Source organism: Eptesicus fuscus, chromosome 13 (genome assembly GCF_027574615.1).
Source record: "Eptesicus fuscus isolate TK198812 chromosome 13, DD_ASM_mEF_20220401, whole genome shotgun sequence".
In the NCBI taxonomy this organism is placed as follows: Eukaryota; Metazoa; Chordata; class Mammalia; order Chiroptera; family Vespertilionidae; genus Eptesicus; species Eptesicus fuscus.
Window position 1 is genome coordinate 81,234,845 of NC_072485.1, and position 13,735 is coordinate 81,248,579.

At 54.8% G+C, this 13,735-nt stretch overlaps 2 protein-coding genes across 4 annotated transcripts; both read left to right on the forward strand.

Moving 5' to 3' along the window:
* Positions 1–1,329: 1,329 nt before the first annotated feature.
* On the forward strand, positions 1,330–12,093 carry NXF1 (nuclear RNA export factor 1). 3 transcript variants are annotated; one of them, XM_008160729.3, is made up of 21 exons: positions 1,625–1,828; positions 3,248–3,431; positions 3,701–3,854; positions 4,918–5,001; positions 5,090–5,194; positions 5,307–5,387; positions 5,508–5,577; positions 5,702–5,790; positions 5,913–6,020; positions 6,203–6,312; positions 8,102–8,138; positions 8,436–8,504; positions 8,583–8,638; positions 8,769–8,876; positions 8,981–9,039; positions 9,146–9,261; positions 9,389–9,431; positions 9,956–10,028; positions 10,505–10,687; positions 11,596–11,656; positions 11,734–12,093. In XM_008160729.3, exons 1-21 carry the CDS (start codon positions 1,801–1,803, stop codon positions 11,770–11,772), a joined length of 1,857 nt encoding a protein of 618 aa, XP_008158951.1. In that variant the 5' UTR covers positions 1,625–1,800; the 3' UTR covers positions 11,773–12,093. The 3 variants fall into 3 exon arrangements, with proteins under 3 accessions (XP_054581714.1, XP_054581715.1, XP_008158951.1); XM_054725739.1 differs by lacking the exons at positions 8,583–8,638; positions 8,769–8,876; positions 8,981–9,039; ... (4 more) ...; positions 11,596–11,656; positions 11,734–12,093 and adding an exon at positions 7,722–7,803 and having other exon boundaries at positions 1,330–1,828; positions 8,436–8,501; XM_054725740.1 differs by lacking the exons at positions 8,102–8,138; positions 8,436–8,504; positions 8,583–8,638; ... (6 more) ...; positions 11,596–11,656; positions 11,734–12,093 and adding an exon at positions 7,718–8,093 and having other exon boundaries at positions 1,330–1,828.
* A 53-nt stretch (positions 12,094–12,146) lies between these two features.
* On the forward strand, positions 12,147–13,496 carry TMEM223 (transmembrane protein 223). The gene is made up of 2 exons (XM_008160754.3): positions 12,147–12,549; positions 12,925–13,496. Exons 1-2 carry the CDS (start codon positions 12,234–12,236, stop codon positions 13,215–13,217), a joined length of 609 nt encoding a protein of 202 aa, XP_008158976.2. The 5' UTR covers positions 12,147–12,233; the 3' UTR covers positions 13,218–13,496.
* The last annotated feature ends 239 nt before the right edge of the window (positions 13,497–13,735 follow it).

Genomic DNA, 13,735 nt, shown 5'->3' on the forward strand with positions numbered 1-13,735 from the left:
AGCCATGTCGTCATTTCTGGGTGGGAGCGTCGAAGGGCCTAGGCAACAAGCGGAGTGAGCCATACCCAGTTCCAGAACTGAAAGGGTTGGGCCATTGGCTGTGAGGGGCCAGGCTTTGGGCTCTGTGCACAGCGGCCTCCAGGCAGGAGAAGCAAGTACAGCAGCACTTCATTAGCATGGCAACTTCCCTTCTGTGCATTCCCGATTGGTGGCAACTTCCAGGACCATCTCCAGCAGTTTTTGGACCTGTTTCATCTGCATCTAACTGGTTGGTCCCAGTTTTTCCTTGAGCTGGATGAAGCAGGAGCTCTGCTGCCAAGAGTGAAAGATGAAGTGAAGAATTCATTCCCAGCTCCAGCTGAGGCTCTTGGTTCCCTCCAAGCCCGTCACAGGAGAATGAGACCTGGAATACCCACCCTCCAAGAGGTTAATATGCTTTGTCATTCCTGACCAGGACCCACAACCACATCATTATCAGGTCATTGGAGTCCTCATCTCAACACGAAGGAAGCTCAAGCTGTAGAGACAACAGTCACCATACACTGGCTTGGCCCTAGGACTTTGGGGGGGTCTAGGAAAGCCCACGCCTTTTCTAGCCCTGGCGTTTTAATATTTCCTCTCCCCTTGGCCTCTGTTCAGCAGGTGGTCTTGCTAGACTCTTCAATACCCAGCTGACACACACTGTGGGCCTGGCATAGCACAGCTGTGGTAGATGGGAGGTTTGTGAAGACAATTGCTCACTAAAGCCTGACAAATCAATCGTTTGGCTCTGCAACACTTCATGGAGGGGGTGCATAGGTCAGAAATCCATTTCACAAATATTTTGAACTCCTGCCATGTGCCAAGCATGGTACTGAACCAGCTGCTAAAAAAAAAAAAAAAGCCATGAATTAGTCAAGGGCCCTGCTCTTGACAATCTAATTTTTATTTATTTATTTATTTATTTTTTAATTTCAGGAAGGGAGAGGACGAGAGAATCATTGATTGGCTGCCTTGGGCAGGCCACTCTGGGAATTGGGGCCACAAAGCATACGCCCAGACTGAACATCGAACCATGATCTCCTGGTTCATAGGTTGACGCTCGATCACTGAGCCACGCTGGCTGGGCTAATTTTATTTTATTTTTAGTGTTTTTACTGACTTGAGAGAGAAAAGAGGAAGGGAGAGGAAATGAGAAACATCAGGCTGCACACCCCTTACTGGATTCCCAGCCGCAACCCGGGGAATCCTAGGTGGATGCTCAACCACTGAGCCACAATGCCGGGCTTGATAGTCCAATTTGTAGGCAAGAAAAGTATAGATCCGCAGCTGGCAGAGGGCTGAGCTGAGACAAACACTGGCTGGATCCCTCCAGGGATCTGTGAGCGGTCACTTGGATCTCCCTTTCCTCGGAAGCCCTTCGTGTGCCCCGGTTCCCTGTTCCTTTCGGGGTCCTGGGCTTCTCCAGCGATTACCCTGGAGGTGCCGGCGTAGCAGCGGGCGGATAAAAGCAGGCGCCAAGCAAAGCAGCCACCTTCCGGTGCTCGGCGACCTCTCCAACGGGGAAGGGCGAGCGGCGGAGGCCCCGCCCCCAGCCGGCTGCCCCGCCCCTAGCCGGCTGCCGGGCAGTGCGCACGCGCGGCGGGCGGTGCTGCTGGCGGCACCACCCACCATCTGGGTACGTCGACGGCGCGCCGCGCGCTTCGCCTCATAAATGCGGTGGCGCCGGGCGTAGGGGCGCTGCGACCCTCCGGTACCCGGCCATTCTGACGTCCGGTGGCGTCGCACCCGCGCCCGAGCCGTCCGGCTTCTCGCTGTGCCATGGCGGACGGAGGGAAGTCCTACAGCGGTGAGTGCTGGCCCGGCTCAGAGGGCGGGGCGGGGCGCTCGGGCCCGGTGGGCGGCGTCGGCCTAGGCCGCAGCCCGGGGGCGGGAGGCCGCGAGGGGCCCGCGGCCGCGGGGAACGGTGGCGGCGCGGGCCGGGGGGCGAGGCAGCCCGGGCGGCCTGGCCGGACTCGAGTGCGGGGGCGAGTTGTCGAGTCGGGAACCCTGGCTTTGCGAGCCCCGCGGCCCCGGCGGGAGGCGGTGCGGGGACGAGGTTCCTGTGAGCTCCGGGCAGGGACCCTGTGCTGTCAGCTCGGCGGCCGGACTCCGTGAGTCAGGACCTGCGCGCTACCTGAGCCTGTGATCTGTCGCGTCCGGTCGGCCCTGCCCATTCCTGCGGCTTTGACTTTGGCAAATATTTTAGACTTAACACACCAACTGGACGCCCGACCGAACGTCTCCTGGGCCCGGGGGTGGCCCCGAGGGCCCCGCGCGGCTCTGCTGGGCCGGGCAGGGTCTGCCGCTCACTGACAGCCCAGGCCGCGGGCCTGCGTGGCTTCCCCGAACTGGAGAGTCAAACTCGGGCCGCGTCTCCCACGCCTCCCCGCAGGTAGAACAGCCTCACCCTCCTGAGTTAGTTTGTGCCCCGAGTGAGTGTGAAATGAGACCGATCACCTTGCCTCTGGAGCATCCGTGCTGGCGCAGGGAGAGTTCTTAGCTGGGCCTTGTTCACCTGCTCTTGTTTTCTAGGGTCATTTCTTGAAGTTCATTGTTTGCAGAGTACTGCGTGAGACCCTTTTCGGGAGCCCTGGTCTTTTTTTAAGGAGCCATTCCTGCACCGGGCTCGAGAGGGTGGTGTGTGGAGAGGACAGTGTGAGGACCTGGGTTAGCACAGCTGCCCCTGAGCCTGCAGCTGGGAGCTGCTTCTGAGGGAAAGACACTTCTGGCCTCAGAAGCGAAGAGCTCCCTCCCCACACCTGCGAGCAGCAGTTTTCGAGCCAGGCCTTCAAAGAAGTCCTTACGTGGGTCGGGTCTGTGCTGGGCAGTTGCCCTGTAGAGGCAGTAGCAGCGCTGTGGCCTGAAGGCGGGGTCAAGGTTGTGATTGATGGGTTGAGGAGACCCTCATCCGTTGCTCAGTGGGGGAGGTAGATGTGGGAGCTGCGGGAAAGCCGGGTGCAGGTGACTTGCAGAGGTCGGCGTGGTGTCCATTCCACTCGGAGTCACACCCTTCCACCTCTGCTGCTCTTCTCTGGCTCCGGCTTCTGCTTCATCTTTCAAAAGCCCTGCAGTTCCCCGGTGGTTTCCCCGAGGCCGTCATCCCACAGAGGGCGTTCTTTCTCTGGACAGCGAGGGGTGTGCGTGGAGCGTGGCCGCTGTGGTGGCCCCCGCAGGGCAGCTAGGCCAGTGATGCATCTTCTAATTCGTATTCTGTTTCCAACCCCAGAGCACGATGATCGAGTTAGTTTCCCTCAAAGAAGAAAGAAAGGCCGGGGTCCTTTCCGGTGGAAGTGTACCGAGGGGAACCGCAGGTCCGGAAGAGGAGGCACTGCCCTTCGGACGGCCCGCCTTGAGGACGATGACAGAGACGTGGCGATGAGTGATGCCCAGGATGTTCCCCGAGTACGATAGTAAGTGACCTGCTTTCACGCAGCCTCCCAAGTCTACTTCTCCCAGAGACTGGGTGATGGCCTCTCTCCTCCCCCCTCACACCGCCAATCCCAGTCATCACGGCAGTCTTCAGTGCACAGCACTGCTGTGGCCTGTGCAGTTGTTCTGGTTTGACCTTAGTGACTTCATTTACACGGTCATCTGTCCTCCTGCCTACCAGAGTGAGAAATGCCAGCGCCAGCTTAATGGTTGAATATTCGCAGATGTCTTACTCTTGGTTTCCCCACAGCAACCCCTACACTGCGCGACCCAACCGTCGGGTCGATAATTGGCATGATCGAGACCGAATTCATGTTACTGTGCGGAGAGACAGAGTTCTTCCACAGAGAGGAGGGGCTGGCAACAGCCAGGATGGGACCTCGAAGAACTGGTTTAAGATTACAGTGAGTGTCTCGGAAGTAGATGGTGCAGGGGAAGTGGGGGGTGGGGGCTGGGCTCAGAGCGAAGGTGCTTACTCTTCACACCACAAAATCAGTCTTCTCAGCTGTTGCCTCCACAGTCAGGTACCCATCCTTTCTCCTAAGGATCAGTATCTTAGAGCACCTGGTTCAGAAAGGGAGTAGAAGGGACTGGCAGGGTTGCAAGGAAAGGAGAGGCATCTCAAGGGAAGCATGGTGACTGGTTGGGAGGTGGTGGAATAACTCCTGGATGTCTCCATTGGGCTCAAGCTAAGTTGTGGGGGTTGGGGTCTCTTGACTTCTCTGTGGGGCAGACAAGTTATATAGATAATATCTTGGGACTTTTAGAATCAAACAATTTGATTATTTTAAAAACATATACTTTTTTATTGATTTCAGAGAGGAAGGGAGGAGAGAGAGATAGAAACATCAGTGATGAGAGAGAATCATTGATCACCTGCCTCCTGCAACCCCCACTGGGGATCGAGCCCACAACCCTGACATGTGCCCTGACTGGGAATCAAACTGTGACCTCCTGGTTCATACGTCGATGCTCAACCACTGAGCCATGCTGGCCAGGCAACAGTTTGATTCTTTTGATGAATAATAAGTATAAACAGATAGGATGGAGGTTGAGGAATCCATGTCTGGCTTGAGTTAGAAAACCTTTTAACTGGTGTTTTCTTTTTATTGTTGTTGTTTTTGTTTGTTTGTTTTTTGGTGTTTTCTTTCATTTTCAAAAAGGTTTTTATTGATTTCAGAGAGGTAGGGAGAAGGAGAGAGAGATGGAAACATCAATGATGAGAGAGAATCATTGATCGGCGGCTTCCTGCACGCCCCCTACCGGGATCAAGCCCACAACCTAATGTGCCCTGACTGGAAATCGAACCTTGATCTCCTGATCAATCACTGAGCCACACCAGACTGGCTAAATGGTGTTTTCTTTAGGAAATCTTTTCAAGCTTAGAAAACTATATGAAGGAGCACTAGATTGGATCTGCTCTTTAGCCTTAGTTACATATTGTTCCCTTCTCTCTCTCTCATGTAGATTCCTTATGGCAGGAAATATGAGAAGTCATGGCTCCTAAGTATGATTCAGAGCAAATGCAGTGTCCCTTTCACCCCCATTGAGGTGAGATACGGCCCGAGTGGCTGTCTGAGGGGCCAGGGGGGCCAAGGGGACTGGGCTCCACGTCTGCTGCTCTTGTTTTTTCTTGCAGTTTCACTACGAAAACACACGGGCCCAGTTTTTTGTTGAGGATGCCAGCACTGCCTCTGCAATAAAGGCTGTCAACTGTAAGATTCTGGATCAGGACAACCGAAGGGTGTGTATAAAGGGCTTGGCTGGAGGCGGGGACTGGTACTCAGGGTACCAGGTCTTCATCCTGGGACTTAGGCTTCCCTGGAGTCCACCCTTCCTTTATGTCTTCCCTGCAGATATCTATCATCATCAACTCCTCTCCTCCGCCCCTTACTGTACAGAACGAACTGAAGCCAGAGCAAGTCGAGCAGCTAAAGGTGAGGCAGGTTCAAGTCCCATGTGTTTCCTCCTCAGTCCTAGCGGTTCTCTCACATCCCCGTGTCCCTCCCCTCAAATGCACAGCCCCAGTAACCACTGGAGCCTTTCTTCCTCTGCAGCTGATCATGAGCAAACGATACGATGGCTCCCAACAAGCGCTTGACCTCAAGGGCCTCCGTCTAGACCCAGGTATTGCTGGCAGCAGTTCTCAGATAGCGGGGGACAGAGGGATCTTTGAGGCGGGAGGTTTGAGTGGTTTGGTGCTAATGCTGGCCTAGGCAAACCTGCTCACACTTGCCTTTCTCTCCTGAAGACTTGGTGGACCAGAACATTGATGTTGTCCTGAATCGTAGGGGCTGCATGGCGGCTACCCTGCGAATCATTGAGGAGAATATCCCTGAGGTGAGGCCTTGGTCCCGTTACTAGGCAGGAGGAAGCAGGTGTTATAGATAGTGGTTCGGAGGCACGTTTGTCTGTGATCCCCTCTCTGGTGATGCTTCCTCTAAACTCTTCTCTCCCCACAGCTGTTGTCCTTGAACTTGAGCAGTAACAAGCTATATAGGCTGGATGACATGTCCAGCATTGTGCAGAAAGCACCCAACCTAAAGATCCTAAACCTCTCTGGCAACGAGGTGAGAATTGAGACCGGAATGCGTTGTGTTTGGGAGAGGCAGGCAGAGGGTGAAGAGGACTTGCCTGGTGGTGGCAGGAGGCAAAAGAAGGAATTTCAGAGATGAGGAGGCTGCGGTGTGGGCATCTACCTGGCTCTCTTTACTAGGGTCTCTTCCCTGCCTTTTCTCCCCATCCTTTGCAGTTGAAATCTGAGCGGGAATTGGACAAGATAAAAGGGCTGAAGCTAGAAGAGCTATGGCTCGAAGGAAACACGCTGTGTGACACCTTCCGAGACCAATCCACCTACATCAGGTCAGTTGTGGCCTCTGTCTCCCTCCTGGGGACCGTCACCCCTGGGAGGCCGAGTTAGCGCACCCTGACCAGTGCCGTCTGCAGCAGATGTGCAGCCCTGAGCTGGAACCACCTGTCCACTGGGAGGATCACACGTGCCTCCTTTTTGTCTGTCTCTATGTCCCAGCTTTGCCTCACATCTTTCCTTTCCTTTCCTTTCTTTTTTTTTTTAATCTGACTACTTGTTTGCTGGTTCTATGGCCTTTCTCCTTCTCTCCTGAACATAGCCTTTTCTAGAATCTCCCTACCCTACTGTTCCAGGAAGGGCACCTCCCCTTTTCTGCCGTGACTGGGGGGTGTCTGGTATATGCCCCAAACATGGTGGTGTCTTGTGCCGAGAGCCTGACATCCTGGGCTGAGGAAGCCCTGTCCCTGGGACTACGTGCTGATAGGTCGTTTCTCCTTTGTCCTATATTGGCCCCTCTTGCCCTTTCGCCAAGAGGGACCCTCTTCTCACAATCCATTGCCCACAGCTGTTGCCTGGGCTTTCTGTTCATGCTGAGGTTGAGGCCTCGTGGTGGCTGGTACCATGGATCTGTCTCTCGCCCAATGGTGTGAGCTGGGCCCTCCCTGGAGAAGAAACCTGGGTTCCCCAAGATCTGTGATCAGAGCCGGGGCCCCGCCAGCAGGCGAGGGGATCCCAAGGCAGGTGCTGGGCGTGGAGGCCACGGGGGCATAGGCTACCAAGGAGACAGAACTGAACCTCCTGCAGGGGGGGCGCTGCCCCTCCCTCATTCGCACACCTCACATCACCCTGCTTGGCCCCGGAGGATGGCTGGTTAGCCAGAGACGGGTAAGATTCCTCATGGGAAGGAACAACCTAAGACAGGCACAGTCGCAGAGGGGCCAGCAGGAGAGAACTTGGGGGTCAACAGAGGTGGGGCACAGATCCTCACCCCCCCAACTTTGGAGGGGCCTGAACCCTCACCCCTTCTGAGGGAGGTCTCCTGCCCCCATGGCTGCTTCGCTTCCCACGCCCAGCTCAGATCGGGACCCAGGTGACCGACAGAGACTTGGCCGACAGCAGCTGCCCTCTCACTGCAACAGGACTTGTTTCCCATTTCTACCTTGGACCACAGGGAACGGGCAGCTGAAGGAAAGGGCTGTGTCAGGGTGCTGCCTTCTTCCCTTTCTTCTTCCTCTGTTTTCTAATCGCTTCCTTGCCTTGTAGTTCTTCTGCTTTCTCTTCTCTTTTTCTCTCTACTCCCCTATATCTCCCCATCTCTCCCTTGGCCCTGTCCCATCCTACCTTTCTCTCTTCCCTTCCCTCACTTCTCCTTGGCCTTCCCTCTTGATCCCCGCCTGGCTCATCTCCCTGCCCCAACATCCCATGCCATCCCTGTGGTGTGTCTGGTCTTGGCCACAGCCAGACCTGGCAGAAGTGATGGATACCTGTTGAGGCAGCGGAGCCCCTGGGCTCCCACCCCATTCCCTCCTCCCGGGGCTGCACAGGTGAGTAGGTAGAAGGTAAGGGGGCAGGGAGGGAAAGGAGGGCCTGGGCTTCAAGCCTGGGCTGAGAGCGCTGCTCGGCGGCACTCGGGGTCAGCAGAGGAGAGAGTCAGCCTGCAAGGAGCCGTTTCTGGGCGCCCCGGGCGGGGAGTGGGGCCGTGCTTCTTGGAGCTCAGAGGCGGGAGGAGGGGGAGTGAAGTGGGAGGGGCTGTCCCTCGGGCGTTGATGTATTTGCTCCTAGAGCAGCCCAGGAGGCACGGTGGCTCTGAAGCGCCTCTGACTTCTGTCCCGTTCTTGACAGCGCCATTCGTGAACGATTTCCCAAATTACTACGTTTGGTAAGTTTATAACTTTTTTTATGCTTTTCTAACAAGCATAGTACCTCTCACCAACGTCTTGCCTAATGTGTGGTATGACCATTAACCTGGGGACATGCAGCCCTTTGAAAATCCCAACAAAGTCTGCTAGTAGAATCCTCCTTCCTGGAAAAATGCTTCTTGACAAAATGGCTCTGTCAGGATTCTCTGTCCCTTTTACACTTGATCTCTGTCCCCGTACTCTTAGTTTTTTCACTTCATTACTCACCCAGCCTTTATTCTCCATTTCACACTCCCAACCTCACTTCCTTTCTGTAGGACGGCCATGAGTTACCCCCGCCAATTGCCTTTGACGTTGAAGCCCCCACGACGTTGCCACCCTGCAAGGTGAGAAGGGGATGGAGCTGGGACGTGTGTAGGGAGGAGAGGATCAGTTACGCAGTCCTAATACCTGTTTGGTCCCAGGGGAGCTATTTTGGCACGGAGGCCCTGAAGAATCTGGTCCTGCACTTCTTGCAGCAGTACGTATCCAGGGCCCCGGGTTTGGGGAGAGGTGGGCTCGCCTCAGCACAGCTCACTCTTGAGAGCTGTTGGGTCCTTTTGTGGATCCAGACTGTGAAGCACAGACCTCCCCTCTGGTCTTCCCCACAGGTACTATGCGATTTACGACTCTGGGAACCGGCAGCGGCTCCTGGACGCCTACCATGATGGAGCCTGCTGCTCCCTGAGCATCCCTTTCACCCCCCAGAACCCTGCCCGGTAAGAACCACATCTCAGGACCAGAGCTTCTCGATAAATCTAGGCCGGCACCTGTTAGCGCCCACACTGCTCTGACCACCACCTCCTTTCCTCTTATTTCCCAGAAGCAACTTGGGCGAGTACTTCAAGGATAGCAGGAATGTGAAGAAACTGAAAGACCCGAGTAAGTGTGTGATGTGAGCAAAGCAGGATGGGAGAAGGGAATGGGAAGGAGTCGGGGCTGTGGAGTGCATGGCAGCCCCTGACCTTGGCCTCTCCTCCTCCCGCAGCCCTGCGGTTCCGGCTGCTGAAGCACACGCGGCTCAACGTTGTTGCCTTCCTCAACGAGTTGCCCAAGACTCAGCACGACATCCATTCCTTCGTGGTCGACATAAGTGCCCAGACGGTAAGCACGTATTTCTTCCTGACATCCTGGAATTGGGGGAGGGGCCGTTCGGGGGCCCTCAAGCACGAGGGCTCTGGCTCTGGCTCTGGCTGGAGCCCGCGTGGTCACTGTGCTGCTTCTCTTCCAGAACACGTTACTGTGCTTCTCGGTCAATGGAGTCTTCAAGGAAGGTGAGCATCTTGGGAGTCCTGTCTTGGAAGCAGTCCTTGCCCCAGCTAGTCTCTCTTGGAGTCTCAGCTATCTTCTCTTCCCTGACCTCCTCCTGTTTGCCCCCAGGCCATCTTCATTGGGCCTGTCCTCTCTTCTATCTTTTCTGCCTGGGATAAGGGGAAAGCCTGAGGATTGAGAGGACACAGGCAGGTCTGAGCTGCTGTCCCAACCTTGGTCCTGTGTGTGAGCAGTTTACATTACTAATGAGCCTCAGATTCTCTGTTTGCAAAAGGGGGCTAGTAATAGCCATCTCCTAGTGGCGCTGTGGAGTGACTGAGAGAGTGCTCGTCACACACAGACTGTCAGTGGGGCAGTGGTGGTTATTACTGTCCTTTCTGACTTCTCACACTCCCCAGCGCTGCACAAACATAATCATTCCCTTCTGGCCCTGAGGGTTCTGTATCAAACGCAACAGTGTTTTGAGAAGCTGTTTGTAAACAAAGTGTGAGCAACTCTCAGGTCATTGGCTTTGCTATTATTGCAGTGGATGGAAAGTCCCGGGATTCTTTGCGAGCCTTCACACGGACGTTTGTTGCTGTTCCAGCCAGCAATTCAGGGTAAGTGTTGGGCTCATCAGATGGGCCTCTAGTGCTGTGAGAATTGGAGGGGCAGGAGTAGTCAGTCCTCGGGGTATTTTCAGAATTTCAGGAAGGCAGGGAGGAGTCAGAGTTAGGAGTTGGACTGACTGGGCTCTTCAGCCGGCTCTACCGCTTCGCTGAGGGCCCGTTTCCTCATCTGAAGATTGGTGTAACTGTCCACTTCCTGGATCTGTCGTGAAGACAAGTGGGAGGCAAGCACTGTCTGTGGTTTGGGCAGAACGTATATAATTCTGTGTTTGGTAGATGATTCCGTCTGTGGAGTCCATGGGAAAGTCCATATCAATAAAATGAAAAAGGTAATAGCTAAGAGTGAGAGGGGGGCCTATAGGGATTTTAGAATCTGAGTGTGAAATTTCAGTGAGAACAGTAATGATGTTGGGAGGATGAGGTTATCTGTGTTTGTTCAACTATCTAAGGCGCTGTTTGTCCCCAAGGCTGTGCATTGTAAATGACGAGTTGTTTGTGCGGAACGCCAGCCCTGACGAGATCCAGAGAGCTTTCGCCATGCCTGCGCCCACGCCCTCCTCCAGCCCGGTGCCCACCCTGTCCCCAGAGCAGCAGGAAATGCTGCAGGCATTCTCTACGCAGTCTGGCATGAACCTCGAGTGGTCTCAGAAGTGAGTGCTGGGCATGTGTACAAATGGGGGTAAACTGAGGTAGAGCTGGTAGTGAATAATGAGTGCTCCTGGAATTTTCAAAGTTAAATTATTTTATTGATTATAAAAAAAAGATCCCTGGCTGGTGTGGCTCAGTTGGTTGAGCTTTGTCCCATGTACCAAGAGGTCCCTGGTTCTATTCCCATTAGGGCACATGCCGGGGTTGCAGGTTCAATCCCCAATAGGGGCATGCAGGAAACAGCCCATTGATGTTTCTCTTTCATTAATGTTTCTTTCTCTCCCTCCCTCTCTCTCTCTCTCTCCCACTTCCCCCTCCCTCCCTCTCTCCCTTTCCCCTTTTCCCTTCCTCTCTCTCAAATCAATAAAAACATACTTTTTAATAAATTTTATAATGGTCTGAAAAAGTTTCCCATGGTTATAAATTAACATAACAAAATTGAAAGCCAAAATAAAGTCCTTTTATATGTGCTGTTGTGCACCTTTTTTTCCTTATCGCATGAACATCTTCCCCTATCAGTATAAAAGTCACCTTAGTGTTTTGTTTTTTTTTATTAATTTTAGAGAGAGGAAGTGAGAGAGAGAAACATCAGTGAGAGAGAGAAATATGGATCGGTTGCCTCCTGCCCATGCCCCCAACCAGGAATTGAACCCGCCACCCTTCAGTGTATGGGAAGATGCTCCAACCAGCCAGGCCGCACCAGCCAGGGCGTAGTCTTGATAGCTGTTCCGTGTGTACTCCTTGGTGTTCAGTAGACACCGGTACCTTCATTGGTGCTAATTGTGCCAGCCTGTGTGGAATTGTTGGGAACTTGGGCAGGTGTGTGATAGGATGGATTTTGAAGTGGCATTTAGTGATGAGGGCGGCTGCGTTTGGTTTTAATGGAGGTGGCCTTCCTTTCTCACTCCAGGTGCTTGCAGGACAACAACTGGGACTACACCAGATCGGCCCAAGCCTTTACTCACCTCAAGGTAAGGTCTGGGAATACCGGGCGGGAATGAAAGGGCGGGCGGGGAACCTGGCTCTGCTGACCTTGCCTTTCTCCCAGGCCAAGGGTGAAATCCCAGAAGTGGCGTTCATGAAGTGACCCTGGCCTGGCCGGAGCCCTGTAAATAGCCCTGGATAGCGAAGTCTCCTTGCCACGGTAGTCGTCTCTTCCTCCCCGGCCTGGCCGAGGCCCCGTGACCGAGACGGAGGACGGAGGCTGCCGCACCTCCCCTCGCCTGCCTGCCGGAAGACCCTGGAAGATTTTCAGGAAATTGAGCCACAACGGGTGCCAGGAAGCCAAAGGTTCCGTTGTAGAACTGACACTAAACGACCCGAGGGACTGAGGTGCTTTGTGTCCTTAACCCCAGGATCCCGCCTCCCTATTTTTAAGATAAAGAGTGATATTGTATTTTGTCCTGCGCGCTGCATTGTTTTGCCTGGTCTGTGGTTAGAGGGGGAAGCGGGCTGGGACGGAGGCCGCCTGCCTCTGGGAGCCAATGAAGAGGCTGGAGGTGGGCCCTGCCGACAGGAAGTCCCGCCCCGGAAGCTGGCTGCGCTTCCATGGCGGCACCAGGGCGGCGGTGGCTGGTGCGGCTGCTTGTGGCGGTGCGGGACTTCCCCGCGCGCCGAACCCTGCACGAGTGGGCCCCGCCGCGGGATGTGCTGCTCTTCGAGCACGAACGGGGCCGCTTCTTCACCGTCCTGGGGCTCTTCTGCGCCGGCCAGGGCGTCTTCTGGGCCTCCCTGGCCGTGGCAGCCTTGGCCCGACCCCCGGTCCCGGCGCGGCCTCCGGATGCGGAGATCCCAGACCCCGGCCGCTTGGACGTGCGCTCCGCGCTCTGGCGCTACGGCCTGGCCGTGGGCTGCGGCGCCATCGGTAAGGCGTGGGCTGACTCCCCACCAAGGAGCTGGGCCCGACCCTCCATGATGAGCAGGGGGCGGGGGGGGGGGGGGCAGGAGAAGTGAGGGACACGAGTTGGAAGTCGGAGCACCAAGCCCTGGGACAGACAGGCCTAGGCCGAGGTCAGCCACTTACTGTGCGATCTTGGGCAAGTTACTTCGACCCTGGCCCTGTTTTCTCATTACATGGCAGTGGGCATCTGTTAAGTAACGTGGGGAGGAAGGAGTAAGCCAAGGATCTGGGGTCTATACATGTCCCTGTCGTCACAGTCATGCCTTTTATTCAGAGGGCACCAGGGCTGCTGCTTAGCTCTCCGGGAAACCCTTCACCCCAATCTGCTCTTCCCTGCAGGTACCCTGGTCCTTGCCGCTGGACTTCTCTTCTCCCTCCGCTCTGTGCGGTCAGTGACACTGCAGGCTGGAGGGAAGCAGGTGACCCTCACCACTCACGCCCCCTTCGGCTTGGGTGCTCAGCTCACTGTTCCCTTGAGCCAAGTATCCTGCATGGCCCACCGGGGTGAAGTCCCTGCCATGTTGCCTCTAAAGGTCAAAGGCCGACGCTTCTACTTCCTCTTGGACAAAGCTGGCTATTTTCCTAACACAAAACTCTTTGACAACACTGTGGGTGCCTACCGCAGCTTGTGAAAAACCACCTCCAAGAGGGGAATAAAAGCTGAGCCTTTAGGCCCTAGCTCAGTTGAAGCATTGTCCCAGTACATGGAAAGATCTTGGGCACAGTGGTGGCTCAGTGGTTAAGCATCAACCTATGAACCAGGAGGTCACAGTTCAATTCCCCATCAGGGCATATGTCCGGGTTGCAGGCTCGATTCCAGATTGTGCAGGAGGCAGCCAGTCAATGATTCTCATCATTGATGTTTTTCTCTCTCCCTCTCTGAAATCAAATTAATAAAGACATTTAAAAAAAAAAAAGAAAAATCTTGGGTTCGATTCTAGTCAGAGCACATGCCCAGGTGTGGGTTCCATCCCTGGTTGGGGTGTATATGGGAGGCAACTGATATTTCTCTCTCTCATTGATGTTTCTCTCCCTTGCCCTTTCTCTAAAATCAAACACAAATCCTCAGGTGATAATTAAAAAAGCACACAACTGAACCCCAGGGCTGAGGTGACAACCAGAGTAACACAAGGGGAGGGGGCCCAAGATT